Here is a 15852-nt window from a genome sequence, read left to right on the forward strand (position 1 = left end):
ATGCGTCATCTTTAACGTGTGTGGTGCAGTCGCCTAATGGTTAAGGCAGATCCCTCATAACCGCAATCTACGGTTTGCCTCCCAGCCTGTGTTGCATCTGTTGTCACCCCCCTTCTACTACAGCTGTCAAGTAAAGGCGACAATGTGAAAAGAAACTAAATTAACAATTGATGAATTAATAATAATAAATGGAAACAAAAATCAGAGGCTGAAGATGCACCATACCTGTACCAGGTGGACAAGTGTAGTGAGAATGGCACATCGGAGCATGTTGTGTTCTTCAGATTGCTTCCAGAGCAGGGGCAGGTACTGGACCAGGCAACCTACATAAGGCCGGATCTGAAGCAAAAGAAAATCAAATGGCAACGGCGTTTAACGAAACCGTCATCAAGTTCAGACTCTTCTGACTATAAACCAACTTCACACATAAGCCTGGTATATGTTTTACTGGGCAAACTACCACAAAACTCATATAGTGTGTTGATAACACAGTGGCTACAATACTCGATCATCAGAAAAAATTATCCTCATGGTCTCAACTAACTGAACTGCAAGAAATTCTAAACCTTGAATGGTTACCCTCATTGTTTTTAACAAGTGCTTTTTACTTTCCAATCCAATCCAATTTTTGCCATTGACTCCAATATGTTTCTGTGTCTGTTCTTTGTTTTAGTTGTGTGATCTGTTCCTGCTTGTTTGTATATATGAAACTTTTTTATTTAACTGCTGCCCATGTAGACAGAATAGATACGACCAAACGAAGTGAAACGAAATATCAGTCTAGATGTGCCTACAAGTGAGTTCTTTATTTTTTTTTATGTAATCATTTTTTCAACGTTTTTTTTTGATTAAAACCACCCTAGACAAGTCTCGATGGTCAGACACAAGGCGGATGCCATCACTCTCCCTCCTATGATGGAACACTGTGTAATTTAGGTGCAGCCAACTCTAAGACATCCGAGTATGGTACTGAATTACAGACTTCAAAAAACATTTTCTCTCAGTTTCTTGTGCTGACTTGTGCTAAACTTCATATTCCCTGTAGGGACTATGTGGCCGAGCTGCAGACCCCTCACTGGGATTTTTAAAGGAGGAGGCCAGTAGAGGGAACACTAGAAATGAAACATGAGACAGACTCGAGGAGAAAAATAAAAGGTGAAAATGAGTCTCACAAAGCAGCCTAGTATGACATTTGTGAGACTGACAGCAGAAAAAGGAGCTAAATCTCATCATATCTGTCATCGTTTTCATTTCAACTCGAGCCGCACTTGTGATTTCATAGCGTAGCGTTCTTTGCTTCTGCCACTCTTTGTGGGTTCAAAATCCCCTGTGAGAAGGGTTAGAATATTAATGGGACTTCCACTGACTCTAGAAGTTTAGCCAGGGCCAGTGACTGGGGAGGACTTAACCAGACTGACAGCTCACTAGGATGAAAGCCATTTCTGTGACCGATTTAAGTCAAGAGATCGTTTAAGGAAAGGTGCTTAAAATGGATCTCAAAAGAGCCTGTGGGGTCGAGAGGAAGGTCACTTTTTTTAAGGGGTTGGCAGTTAAGTGGATTAGAACCATTTACTGGATCCTGAGGGGGAAAAAAATTAATAAAATCCATATGGCCACAAAAGCACTGCAGTGGCAGAGGGGAGACTGTATCATCATGGTAAATGAGAGCAGACATCAGAGCAAGAACTGCCTGGGGCCTTATGATTTACAAAGAGTCAATAATTGGACTTCACAAATCCCAGTGTCTCAGGATGTGTAAAACCATTAATGTGGAGCTATCTTTGAGGACAGCTGGTTGCTTTACCTTGGTGGACTGCGGCTAGTACAGGCTGACAGATGTTTTGTATCAGAGTTATACTGTTTTTTAACAGCTTCACATGTCCCCTGCAGAGTTAAGGTCAATGACTACAATTTGTGCAGTGCTATTCTTCACAAAGCAGCAGCAGAATATATCTCCCCAGCTGTCAAACGCAAGGTCTCCTCCAAAGGACATTTCAGAGTTTGACTCAGGTTTACTTTACAAGCTCTGGGGAAAGCAATGTGACCAACGCTACACACTCACCTGGATGTTTACTCTCTCGATGACACAGGAGATGACGTGGAGCACCTGCATTTTTGTGTCGCACTCCGTCACCTGCTGCAGCAACTGGAAGAGCAGCCCAAAGATAGACTCCAGGTACTAAACAGAGAGATAGTAGAGTTTAATTTCTTTTTTGAAAAAGATAAAAAAAATGGACAGCTAAGGAAGGCTGCCCCCGCCGCATAGATTAATATGAATTTTTTATTTCAGCTTCAAAGCATCATGTCAACAGAGGTGATTCATGTACTCACTGGGAGGAATTGTTCTGTCCGGAACTCAAAGTCATCGACAGGTGGGCATGAGTTAAGGATGGACGTGAAAGCAGCTCACCACCGCACATCAAAACTTTTATTTATTTGTACCACAGGTAAGGACTGATCGAGCTTTCATGTTTAAAGATGCAGCGAGGCTTCAATAACAAGCATCGTAAAAATTATCAATTCATTTGTCACAAAAATGATGCCTTATCATAAAGAAATAATAAGTATGTAAAGGATATTGAGCTTTAAGGTTGTAGCCGTCTCAATCCGCACCTATGTGAAAAAAGATAAACATACATTAATTCTGAAAGGATTTTGCAAATGACGCTTCACACATTTGCCCCCTACTGGTGTAGTCTGTATTGTTGGCTAATCAAAGCTGCTTACAGAGAAGTATCGCTGTGTTTGTATTGAACAAGGCTAAAGAAAACAGAGTAAAGAAAATAGATTAACAGGAACAGATGATTGCCACAGCTGCATGTGCAGCAATACAACCAAACACAAAAACTATTATTACATTGTCCTTTAATAGCAGCATCTGAAAGACCATGGCAACCAGCTCTCACTATAACAAAAGCTTTTCATAACTGAACACTCAAAGTTTGAGCCTGCAGTGAGTTAGATAAATGCAGGCTGTCTGCTGCAATAAAAAGAAGCGGCCCCTCCGATCTTATGGACTAGCGTTGTAACCATGGAGGTGGAAATGTCCATCAGGGAGAAACTGATCAGATGAAGGAAAGGAAATATAAGGAAGAAACGGTGTGAAGAAGAGGGTGAGGGAATGATGACTTAATTACAGTCAGAACAAGTGCTCACACAAGTTTCACAACACAATTTAAGTACAAAGGGCGTGAGTGGACGCATAAGTGGAAGTGTCCTGCATAGTTTTCCTTACAAACGTCATCAACACTATCCAATCTGTGGAATGTCTTTGCCATCTTTAGTCAAAAAAGTTAGCAGGTGCATTTCCAGACAGAGCAACATTATCAATTTAGTCCAGATATTCCCAGGGAGCTCTTTAAAGTTTTGTTTTAGCATCCAACACACTATTTAGTGTATTATATTAGATATTATATTATGTATTTGGATAACTCATTGTTGTTGTTGTGTCCTTGTTATAGCAGTCAAATTAAATGGACATAATGGTGGTTGGTGCTATGTGATGAATGCAGGGCTGGCACCAGAAAACATGCTTTTTGATCATATTTATTCCCAACTTGTTATTCTTGTAACACAACCCCTCATTATAAAAATAAGAGTATGAATCCTTATAGTTGATGTGACTGAAACTGTTCAATGTTTATCGTAAAAACTATTAAAAAATTTTTTTTTTAAATATAGAAGATGATAGATTGCTTGATGAAAAACAGATGGGTCTCCATAAAGACACAGACATACAATAAAGTGGGTCCAAACTGAATTTGAAAGTGAATGAAAGTTCAACTTGGCAACCACTCAGTGAAAAGCAAAATCAGATCACAAAACCCTTGAAAGACAGAAGATTGTTAACTGGTGTACGAAGCTACGTTCAGTTCAACTCCATTCATGTGAAATAAATGCTCTCTTCCCTCAGGGAAATAATTCATCAAGTGCTCCAGTAGTATGAAAAATGGCAGTTAGTACATTTATGGCATACAAGTTAAATTTTAAATAGTACCATAAGTTTTATATGGATGGCATCAGCTGAAACGGCCCAAGAGATCGTCATTATGGCCTCATACACACACCAAAATTCAAAAAGCATCAAAAACTGTGAAAAATTATCAAACAATAATTTGAACTAATTGTAGCTGCAGATGGCACTAAAATCTCTGGGAAGAGAAAGCCATCTCATAAGCCACTTCATGAAAAGAAAGAAATATTTAATAATGTTTGTGGAATTAACAACAAAATCAATAATTTTACACTGATTGTAAGACACTGACGATAAGGAAAACAGACATCTGACAATTGTGTGTCTGAAACAAATTTTGATCTGAGGAAAAGTCCAGTACGATTCACTCCTGTCATGTTAGCCAGGATAGTGCATTCTCTTTATAGTAACCCAAAGCATGATAGGATTATAATTATTAGGCACAAATCCATATTTATAATGCCTCAGAGCCTTCAAGGGGAGGTGAGCAGAAATGGGACAAATTGTTGACTAAAACGTCACAGCTTGATGTCATCAAAGCAGGCTTAACAGCAAATTCTAGAAAATCATCATTACCCCCTACTGGGAATGCAAATGGCCTAAAAAAAAAGTTAAACTTGCCATCAAGGTTATTTGTGGCTGTCACTTAAGAGTCTGTGAGTAAACACGAAACAAGAATGCAGCTGTTAAGAGAGCAGAGGAGAATGTATTGGAGGTAACGAGGAGAGAAACAAAACTGGCACAATAGCCGGCTACAAGCAACAAGCGTCTGTGATTGGCCATTCAGTTTATGAATGATATATGCCAGTGAACTGTCTGTGTATGCATGCATTTCTTTGTACTATATACAACATGTGCGATGTAACATTTATCATAGCTATCTGCACTCAAACAAGACAATATATTAGCTGTTATCTTTGATAGCAAACTGAAATTAAATAAGTATGTTAGATTAGTTGTAAATCAGAAAAAAATTAATCTAATTTTATTTATATAGCTCATATTCACTAATCACAATTTGCCTTGTAGGGCTTAGCGATTTGTAAAAGGTGCGACAGCCTCTGTCCTTTACCCTCGACTACAGTAAGGGGAAGAAAATACCAAATTAAATTAAGTGGAATGGATTGCATCTGCAATCTGTTATACGCTTAACAGAATGTACCGGTCCATCAAAGTTAAGGGGCTCCTAAGGAAGTTAAGGGTTATCGTATGGTTCGGGTTATTATACTCTTTTTATAAATTTAACTAATCACTAGTTTAATAGCTTTCTCGAAGGACAGACAGGAAATGGGAAAAGAGAGCAAAGGGAACCTGCTGCAGAAGGCGGATTTACCCATCGGGTTGCCCACAACAGGCACATTTTGAACAGGCAAAAAACATAGTTACTACTACTACTACTACTACTGCAGTTAAAGGTCCATTTTGATGAGCATATACAAGAACTCTACCTGACAGTTTTTCCAATAGGGATACATTAATAGAGAGCTCATTACTTCAGCCATCCTACTCCATCTCTAATATAGATTCCTCCTATTTCTCGCATTTTAAAAAAAGGCCTCGTAAGAAAAGAAAAAAAGGAAAGCTGTGGTGAACCTAAGTGGCCAAGATGAAACATGACCACAGGAGCAAATCTATACATCTCCATTGTTGATTACTCTTTTTCATTTGAGTGCAGAAACTGAAATATCAAATAAATGTAACCATTACAGTGAGTGATTCACTTTCCATTTAAACAAGGACGACAAAAAAAGCAACAGGAATATTGCTAACCAGTTGGATTGATTGGTAGGGGGCAGTTTTCCTATTAGTCCATTAAAGGTTTATGATCAATATTTCATCCTACCCAAGAGGCTCTAATTGGCCTAGACATTATTGATCAGGAGCCACACTTTGATTGGTGAGCTGGTCAGTAATGTAATAGAAAGCTTGTTTGTAAGTAAGAAACTAGAACAATCAGTTGCTACATAAATCTTCATGTGATTTCCAATGTGCAGCATTAGATAACAATAATTAAAATAAAAAACACTGTCTTGAATCAAATGTTTCACATTTGAACTATAATTTGTGAAAGCAACAACATTTCTTTGAGTAATCGCCAAATCCATTTGGCTTGACTTGGGCATAAAATAAGTGATATGGAGCTAAAATAAATATTATTGGCTACATTTTATTGTGCCTAATAATTATTCAAGTACAAGATGATAACAGGTTATATGAACAGTCCCTTCAAAAAGTTTGGCAAATCTATAAACTGTAAGGCCAATTCCTTTGACTCTGTTATACACTGAAAACATTTGGGTTTTAGGTCAAAAGAACAATATGAGACAGGAGACCAAAATTGTAACTTTGTTTTCCCATTTACATCTACATGTGTTAAAACAACTTAGGACATCGGACTCTTAGTATCAGAATGTCCCGTTATTAGGTGGGTAAAAATAAAGGAACTATGTACAACAAAAAAACAAAGGAACTGGTCTTGCTGTTCAGATAGTTTTAGAGGAGACTGTTTCATTTTTAATTCGAGCTTTTAGATGCCTTATAATCATTCACTGTGAAGGCGAAACAATGAAATGTAGAGAAATGTGATCACTATGTTATTTAACATCCATATCCAATGGTGGCATTGGGTCTGGTGGCAGTGTATTAACTGGTACTACATAAGTAGGGTACTACATTAGTGTCATCATGTGTGCTTCTGTACCCTTCATTTCATTAAAGCAGCCAAAACGGTTGCTGCATCCTACACGTCATAATTGGGGAGCTACAATTAACTTTAGAGAGCTGCACCAATGGTACTGAGGTTATGCATTTGTATAATCAGAACATGGTGTTTGCGTGGGAATTGCCTTATGTGTATTATTAACTTAATTATATCATAGTCTTGATTACGTAATAATCACCTTGTATGTGCACCACAACTATTGCAAATAAGGACTGTAAATGCAAACACACATCTAAAAGTTTGTCACAAAGGATGGATTATAATTAGAACTAGAAATATAAAGTTAAAGACAAATTCGTGCACGAAAATTGAACCCAGTCGTTCATAAGGGTGGATTGCTAATAGTGAGATCATCTTGGATTGAATTCCAAATAATCTGAGACATTATAAGAGATAGAGACTTAAAGAATCCTGAATAGAAGGATCTGTAACGCCAAAGATGGCAGGTGTATGACACATATTCCGCCTCTCCCCCAATGAGCTAAGTGTCTGCGTTAGGAGACACATCAGGTCAATCGTGTTGTTGCAATGAAGATTTGACTGGTGATTGTATGGACGATAGAAAGTGCAACTATTGGTCTCTCTCAATAAATTTACACAGGAACCTGGTGTTATTAGCCCAAAGTAACTGCCCAGGGCTGCTGAGAAGAGGACTGCCCAGGGGGGACCTTCCTACAAAGTCTCTCATTTTTTTCCTCCATTCGTTCATAAAATTAAAAAAAACAACAACTCATCAATCAATCACTTTTCCAAAAAAGGATCAAGGTTTTATCAAGGCTTTGACTGAATAAAATGTAAGCGGATAAATATTAAGGACATTTCCATACGTAAGAAATACAAAAGAAAAATCTAAAATAGTACGTTGAGAAATCAGATGAAAAAGGTTCATTGTGGTCGCTGACTGTGTGTGTGTGTGTGTGTGTGTGTGTGTGTGTGTGTGTGTGTGTGTGTGTGTGTGTGTGTGTGTGTGTGTGTGTGTGTGTGTGTGTGTGTGTGTAGCTGCCTTACCACCAAGTCAGGATCCTGCATGAGGCTCAGGATCACCTCATATAGTAAGGGTCGAAGGTCAGATTTGAACTTGACAGAGATCCACTGTCCTATTAGCCAGATGACTCGTCGACGAATCAACTTGTACCTGGAGAGGAGAGGCATAAGTTATTGTTGCATGGAAATACTTTAATAGACTTTTCTTCACTTCATATCAAATATGAATGTATTACTTTGGAAAAATAAACCAGCTGTCTCTCTAATCTCATCTCCACAGTGTGGTTACAGTAATATTTCCATTAGAAACAACTGGGCCAGCTATTCGACTGATGAAGTCGGCACAGACATTGCCTATGACTCAACCTGAAATTTTTTTTATCAGTGACTTGCGCATGCTGAATATTGTAGTATAATTTGTGCTTCGAGGGAGAGACCCATATCACAGTCGCAGTGTTATGCATGTCTAACTCCAAGACTATGTTTAATTTAGGCCACACCACTCCGGTCGTGCACATTTCAGTCTAGTCGGAGTATACTGCCGGCAAAGATAGAGGCACTACTCAACAGAATATTAGGAGACCTGGGATCCTTTACACATTAAACAGACTGAAAAACACGAACCAAGGGACAAACCAAGAAAAAGGACAACCAGGTGTAGAAAGGGTTTATTAAGAATGAGTATACAATTTTTGTATTTATTTGAATGAATGCCAATGAGGAAAAGACAACGCCTGATACCAGCGTCTAAAGACTAACTAGGTGAACTGATAAATGAGAATCTAAAATGATCAAAAAGCCACCAGGGCTAAGTGGTATGTGATGTGAATTAAAATGCCCCACGTTGCATGTCCCAAATGTGAGCAACTGAATGTTATGAGGGAAATGATGGTTTTTCAAAAGTTGCATTGGGCAGGCAGGAAGTGTCTCGCAGCATCTGCCCTTGTTTGTATCCAAGGCCCAAGCCGAGACCCAAGTCTGGGCCACTGGCCAGAAGATACTAAACAACAGCATGATTCAGGACTTGGAGTTGGCAAAGATTAGTGTGTGTGCCTGTGGATGTGTGCATGAGTTTGTGCCTGTGGATGTGTGCGAATGTCTTTTATGGTAGAAATTGTGGTTCAAAACAATTAGTACAACTACAAATGGTTGTTTATTGTTAAAGCCTTTGTTTTGAGGTTAAGAGTGACAGGAAGACCAACATGTGTGTCCGTGTGTGGCAGAGAACCCTAAAAGCAAAGGAAGAGCTGCTTGATTCAATAAGCAAAACAGCTTGTTTTTTATCAACTGCAAATTGGTTTGATGGATTTCTAAATTACATTTCCAATAAATATTTGCCAAAAGCATTTTAAAACTTTTGTCTGTTGTGCCCGCATTTTCTTAAGAGTTGTTCTTGAGACCCCAACCACTCCTCAATGAGAGAATGCCTCTGAAATGAAAAAATGATGCTCTCAGAATGTAAGACCACTGTCTTGAATAAGGATAGGAAAGAAACCTCACGAGCATCAACTCAAGCGCACGCGTTGCAGCAGTCAGAGAGCGGCCATTGTCCTCCCCAGACAGGCTCCAAGAGAGAGAGAGATCTCTACATGAATGTCTAAACCGGGACGATAAAATGTCTATGATAACTCGTAATGCTAGAGTATAACAATAGTAGTGTTTAATAATTTAGCTAGTGTTGGTACATAGCCCTACTTCTACAAGTTTGGTTTTGCGAGCAAATGTCAGTATACTTACTGGGACTCGGTCTATGTTCTTAAAATGGTTAACACCTGGTTAACACCAATGGGATCAGATGTAAAAGAAGCATAAGTAAATAGTGTTACACTTAAACTAGCACAAGGAGGGACATCTGAAAAATGGAGACAAACATGCAACTTTTATGATCAGGAAATGAGGTATTACGGCATGAAACCAAGATTAGTGGAAAAGGTTCAATGTGCTGCTTCTTTTGCATCCTAACTTCAACCCCTACCTGTGTGTACATGCCAAACTCTATGACTCAGAGCAAACAGAAATCCATCCATAGGGGCAAATACTAGCAATAAGGAAAAATGAAGTAGTGAAGAGAACCAGATGCCAAAATGATGAATAAAAACAGCACATACTGGTAACCCAGGAGAGGGAGTGAGTCCACACTAAAGGTCAAGCCACAAAAGGCAATGTCAAAATGCCAAAGTGTTGCCAGAGTCTGACAGTACAAAGACTGAACAAATTCTATCATTGTGTGTGTGTGTGTGTGTGTGTGTGTGTGTGTGTGTGTGTGTGTGTGTGTATGTGTGTGTGTGTGTGTGTGTGTGTGTGTGTGTTCAAAGATGACGTGCTGTCATCCCAGCGCTCTCAGACATGGCAACTCATCACAGGTATGACAACTGTTTTGGTTAAGGCAGAAAAAATTGACAGCAAGTCAAAATCTCAGCGTGTGCACTGATAAGTGCTCGGGTATGAATGTGCAACACAGTGCCTGTTTTGCAATCTTGCCAAAAAATTGACAACCAGCTTTCTTAGGGGGATTACTATCAGCCTGAAGCTCAGCCCCAGGTGTGTGTCACAAACACACAATAGTTTTGTTGACAGTTAGGTAACCCTAACCCTTTATTTTACTACATATTAGACTTTTCAATTAAGATGACATTACATAGTGCTCTCACACACACACACACACACACACACACACACACACACACGCACCTCTCTCTTCACTTTGTCAAAACTGAGCTTAGCTTCCTATCGCCTTCTCTCTTTTCCTCTGACACCACTGCCTCTGACTTCTCCTCATCTCTTTATAATCTGAGCAGCGTTGGTCATGTTCCCTCTCTCCTCTGCAGCTATGCCTCAGACCAACAAGGGACCAGGTCGAAGGCAGGTCATAGCTTTCTCTCATTTTCTTGCTTTTTCTCTAGAAAGCTGAAAGAGGGCATGAACATTATGATGCACATTTTCAGTAGTGTCTCTATAGCCTTATATTTTCATGTCAATTTCAATTATATTTGTATTGGTTTAAAAAAAATCATAACCAACATCTTGGCAAGGCTTGAAATGTATTATTGAAAGTAAATGGCTTCTGTCACTGACTTCACAGAACAAACTTCCTTCTAGCTCCACACAGAGGTAAATGAGCCACTGCAACACTAAAGAATTGATTCAGAGCCTAAATTGATGAGCAGGATCAGAATCAATAAAATCTCAATTACATCCTAGCAAGAAAGCAGCATGTTAACTGGCACAGAAGAATTGTGAGCTGTGGGGCAACAGTCCGGTGCAGGTGTGGGAGCAGTTGGCTGCAGATTTCTTTTCCAAACCCCACAGTAAGTAAAGAACTAGATTAATATAGGCTTTAGTTAACTATTGTAATTTACCATTTTCCTTTTTATTCATTTTATCTCTATTGCGAAGCACATTTTATTGTTATTCGCAATGTGTGTCTTGGTCCAAATGAGCAAGCTGTATCAAACGTTCCATGAGGTAACAGCCAGAGGGCCAAGAAAGGCAGGCAGCACAGCGTGATCGGGGGAATGCACTGGTAACAGCCACAAATGTGCACCAGGCTAGAGTGTCAACCAGAAAATCTGCTTTGGATGTGGCTTCTGGCAAAAGCCAATACATGTATTGTGCAGCTTCTCCTGAGATACTTTCAAGTTGGCGAAAGATTTCAGCCTTACTATTTTCACAGGGCTGCAAAACTAAATGAGATCAGAATAGACTGGAAAAACTTTTTTAAGAAATGTATATTTAAAGTAATATTGACAGGTGTTGACTGAAAACATACTCTTGGATATTTTCCCTAGGAGTCAGAGAATCTGATTTTCCCCTTTTTTTTACACCAAAATTCTATAACATACATTTTTGACCTAATAGAGGGTTAGTGTGTGTTGTGTATGTGCTAACCGGTGGCAGTAAAGAAAGGCAATAAAGCAACAGAAATTTAACAGCTCCAGCAAAATGCCTACATTTACCAAGACACAGACAAAATTGTTCATATGATGTAAACAGACTGGACGAACAGTTCAGGGCACGAATTCAAGTCATCTCTCCCAACATGGGCTTCAGTTCCAGCACATGTGAGGAAACCAAATCTACCAATCATCAAGAAAGGATTTAATATTTTTCTGTTGTTTGCTTGTGTTTGTACATTCAGTGAAAAGAAAAATATAAAGCATGGATGCCGCATAGTGGGCAATTCACTATTGTTTGTATATAGTATTTGTTGCAAAAATACAAATCTTCTTTTTTTGCGTCTACAATGGCAAGGAAAAATATGTGAACCCTGAGGAATCTCATGGTTTTTCTGCACAACGTGGTCATAAAATATAATCTGATCTGTATCCAAGTCACAAGTATAGACCAGCACAATATGCTCAAGCTAATAACACACTAAGAATAATAATCTTTAGTGTTTTTAACGAACAAACCCATTAAACATTCAGAGTGCACCGAATTCTAACCATTCTTTCTACAGAAATGCTTTAGCTCAGAGATATTCTTCGGATGCCTGGTGTGAACAGCAGGTTATTCCACAGCCTCTCCACGGGGCCAAGCTCTGGGCTCAGACTGAGCTGCTGCAAAAAGGTGGATTTTTTTTCCTAGTTTGAAGTCAATCTGCAGTAGATTTACTTTGATGTTTAGGGTAAATTTCCTGCTGTGTAATCCCAATTCCACGGGGCTTCTGCTGGTGAACAGCTATGCAGGACCTTTCCTGTGAGATTGCATGTTAAACTTGGAGACCCAGAGGCAGCACAATAGTCCCCAAATCATGATGCTACTTCCACTTAACTTCACCACTGGGATGTTGTTCCCAGTGTGTAACCATACACACAAAACATGGACTGATCAATGTCGAAACTCTATGAGAGGACTTAAAAGCTCTTTCCAACTTCAAGCAAACAAAAAATTCATGATCTTTGATTTTTCTGAGATGCTTTTTTGTGAGGCATGATACACACCAGTAAAACCAAAATATTTGCTCTAAACCACACCTCCAATCTTGTTTCAATAATTAGACTGAGTCCCCATACATTTCCCAACTTAAACAGTGAATGTTTGAATGATTATCAATATCAACACGAGAAACACAACGATTTGTGTATCATTAGTTAAAATAGGTGTTTCTTCACATGAAGATCTGACCATATGCTAAGACAAATCAATACTAAGTTACGGGGTAAACTTAGTTGTATTACCACTATAAATACCTAGAACAGAGAGAATAATCATGAAGTGCAATTTAACAAAGAGGAAAAGCAATATTGAAAAAAGTATTATTGTTGTGTGGTAGAAATGAATATTTGAATACTGAAAAGTTGCGGCACTTCTCTAAATGTACCAGAGCAAAAAGAACACTAGTACAAAAGAGAGGTAAGTCAGGTGAAAAAGGCCATTAGTAAAACATTTCTACAATATAACACTAAGTGACTTGAAAGCTGTTTCAATAAAAAGATAAATCCACCAATAAACCATGGGCAGTTATGCAAAGCCCCAGTGTGTGTTGTTACCCAAAGGCACTACAGGTTCCCTGTCGAGTCACTGCCACAAAGTGTGACAGCTCTTTCAAATGCTGGCCACAGTATTAGGGGAGGTCTGGTCTCTGAATACATGCATAGTTCTGTTTCTTAGCATATCAAATAAAACTGCTGTGTATGGATTACAACGTGTGGAGGATCGCTGGGAGGGGTCCGTGCGAAAGATGTTGCCCTAAAAACAATCCGTTGAGGCAAAAAAAAGGGGAAAGGCAGGAGAAGCTGTGGGCTGGGACTGAAGGGTTAATTTTGCCACTTGGTGTTGATGCATTTCATACATATTCTTATTAGTAAACTGTAAACTAGCCCTGGCAATTATCTTCTGCAGTTTTATCCTTGTGGAATTATTTTTCCATTCCAGATGGCAACGACCAGGTAAAAATTCTCTGTGTCGGCTTCAATAAACACAACAACAGGACTTGTTTCCCTCATGCCTGAGGGAGTAAGTATAGGATATATTGACTTATTCCCCTGGGAGCTTAGAAGGAGATTCTCAATTGTGACAGGATGTAAAACACAATGACATACTGATGATAGCATGATGATAGGGTCACTCAGTCAAAGGTACATTCACGCAAGTCTGTGAACACACATTACATATTCACACGCATACAAACTCATAAAAGCACAGAGACAAGCCCGATCGTTCCAGAAAAAAAAAATGTAGTGAGGGAGATCAAACACGTTCCAGCTTCAATATCATGTTGAATCTACAGCCTCCTCAGAACACATGAGAACATCTAAAACCTGACAGAAACAGCCAGGATCCTAGAAAAGAGAAATCAATTAAGAGTTGATAAGTTTATCTGCCGTCCTTGATTTAATAAAAAAAAAAAAAAGAATCCATGTAGCACAAAGCATTATCATGTCGTTAAAAAAAACTATTTTGGAAGTACGAGGGCAGAGTTATTTTTCATTATCAACAATTTTAATAAGGAGAGTAAAAACTAGCAACGAACATATTCACGAAACAGCCACTAACAATGCAGCCACAGGCTGATATCACTTTTGCCTCGACCCAAACAACTGAACGACATTCCGTCATTGTCATCAACACATCCAGTGTATTCTATTTCAAACAATGTTATTTTCCCTCTTTTCCTTATCTGTTATTGTGGGCGCAGAGCTAATAAATACGCGTGTGTGTGTGTGTGTGTGTGTGTGTGTGTGTGTGTGTGTGTGTGTAAATTTGCACACTTTGTTTGAATACAAAATTATCGTAGTATCAAAGTATGAACTTCAACTTTGAATGTCAAAAATAAATTATGAATCATACAGAGTGGTGGTGAATAGACCAAAGAAATAAGGACGCAGGTAAAGTGTGTCCGTGTGTGTGTGTTTTTTGGGGGGAGGAGTCATTCACATCTGCACAGTGTAGAAGCAGAGCCAGTGACATCAGCAGGACTGCGATTTGACGTCAGCAACAGAATGAGTGGCTTAACTTTGGAAGTGCCGCAGGCTTTTCATTTCACTTGTCTAGGGGTCTGTGTGTGTGCAGGGCACGCCTTTGTTCCTCCTATCACTCATATCACCTCGCATCTGGCCACCCTCCAACTGTCCCATCACTTTTTAAATGCATTAATCTATCACCTCACTCTTTATTGTTACTGCGGCTGACCGTCGGCAGACAGATTCCATCTCAGCTTGTACGAAGGTTTTTCTAGTTTTATTAGTCTGCTGCTTGAGTGCTGATGTGTGAATACAATCAGCGTGACCATGACAGACATCGACTCCAAGCATCAGTTGGCTATTTATGAGTAATCAATAGCTGGACTGAGGTTAATAGCCAATTAGCTTGACTTAGAATGAAATGAACGTAATTACGCAATGTATCAGATGCCACTAATGTCTGAAAGTGAGCTCACACACAGTAAAAGAAACAGCCATTTCAAAAGTACTCCCTAGGTGTGCGAGGTTAAATATACTACCACACACAATGAGATTATAGGAAATTATAAAACATCAGCAATGCAGTTTAATGCAATAACCCTGCAAAAAAAACTTCCATGGGTAAACATATGGCACTCAGTTTTTGTTAAACCCGTGTCAGACAAGGTGACTCAACTCTTTGTCCCTTTTTTTAGGCCATACAGATAACACTGTTGGTGTTTTGTAATGCTGTCACCCACTAATAAAGCATATATTAAAATACAAAGAATATAAATATTGAGCGGTGTTATGAAGGCGATCTGGTGTACACCAATTCCTGTATGAATAAGTCACCAAAAGCTTAATATTACATTTGACTGTCAAGTGTTCACCTGTTCAGTAAGGAGGGTTGGTGTGATTCTTCTTTACTTTGTGTACTTAATGTTATTTGTTAAATAGGAAACGTATCAAAAGGGAATGAACTAAAGATGCTCAGAAGTTTCAAAAGAAATGCTCAGATCCCCACACACTACCTGTGATGGTTGACTTGCAGCTCTCCGAGTAGCTGATTCTTGAACCACTGGTCAAAGTCCACATTGTCGAACAGTTCGTAGGCTGCCAGTCCCACTGCGTTGTACACTGCAGATTAAACGACCACAGTCAGAAAATATATATAAATCATAAACAATATTCACATTAAGATTGACGATATTTACCAGTCCAGAAAAAGCATGTGAGCAACTGTTATAAGTTATGTCAAGACTGAATATAAAAAAGGCTAATGGCCC

At 39.0% G+C, this 15852-nt stretch overlaps 1 protein-coding gene across 4 annotated transcripts in view; it reads right to left on the reverse strand.

Annotated features, from left to right (window-relative positions):
* The window catches only part of ipo11 (importin 11), an 89636-nt gene that overhangs the window by 43783 nt on the left and 30001 nt on the right, over nucleotides 1-15852 (reverse strand). For all 4 annotated transcript variants that reach the window (XM_035638798.2, XM_047328943.1, XM_047328942.1 and 1 more), the window contains exons 15-20: nucleotides 15598-15703; nucleotides 7704-7830; nucleotides 2580-2613; nucleotides 2332-2372; nucleotides 2063-2179; nucleotides 226-339 (exon numbers count right to left, since the gene is read on the reverse strand). In XM_035638798.2, coding sequence (XP_035494691.1) covers nucleotides 226-339; nucleotides 2063-2179; nucleotides 2332-2372; nucleotides 2580-2613; nucleotides 7704-7830; nucleotides 15598-15703 — 539 coding nt within the window. The remainder of the gene's footprint in view (nucleotides 1-225; nucleotides 340-2062; nucleotides 2180-2331; nucleotides 2373-2579; nucleotides 2614-7703; nucleotides 7831-15597; nucleotides 15704-15852) is intronic.

The sequence above is a fragment of the Scophthalmus maximus genome, chromosome 19 (assembly GCF_022379125.1).
Source record: "Scophthalmus maximus strain ysfricsl-2021 chromosome 19, ASM2237912v1, whole genome shotgun sequence".
NCBI lineage: Eukaryota > Metazoa > Chordata > Actinopteri > Pleuronectiformes > Scophthalmidae > Scophthalmus > Scophthalmus maximus.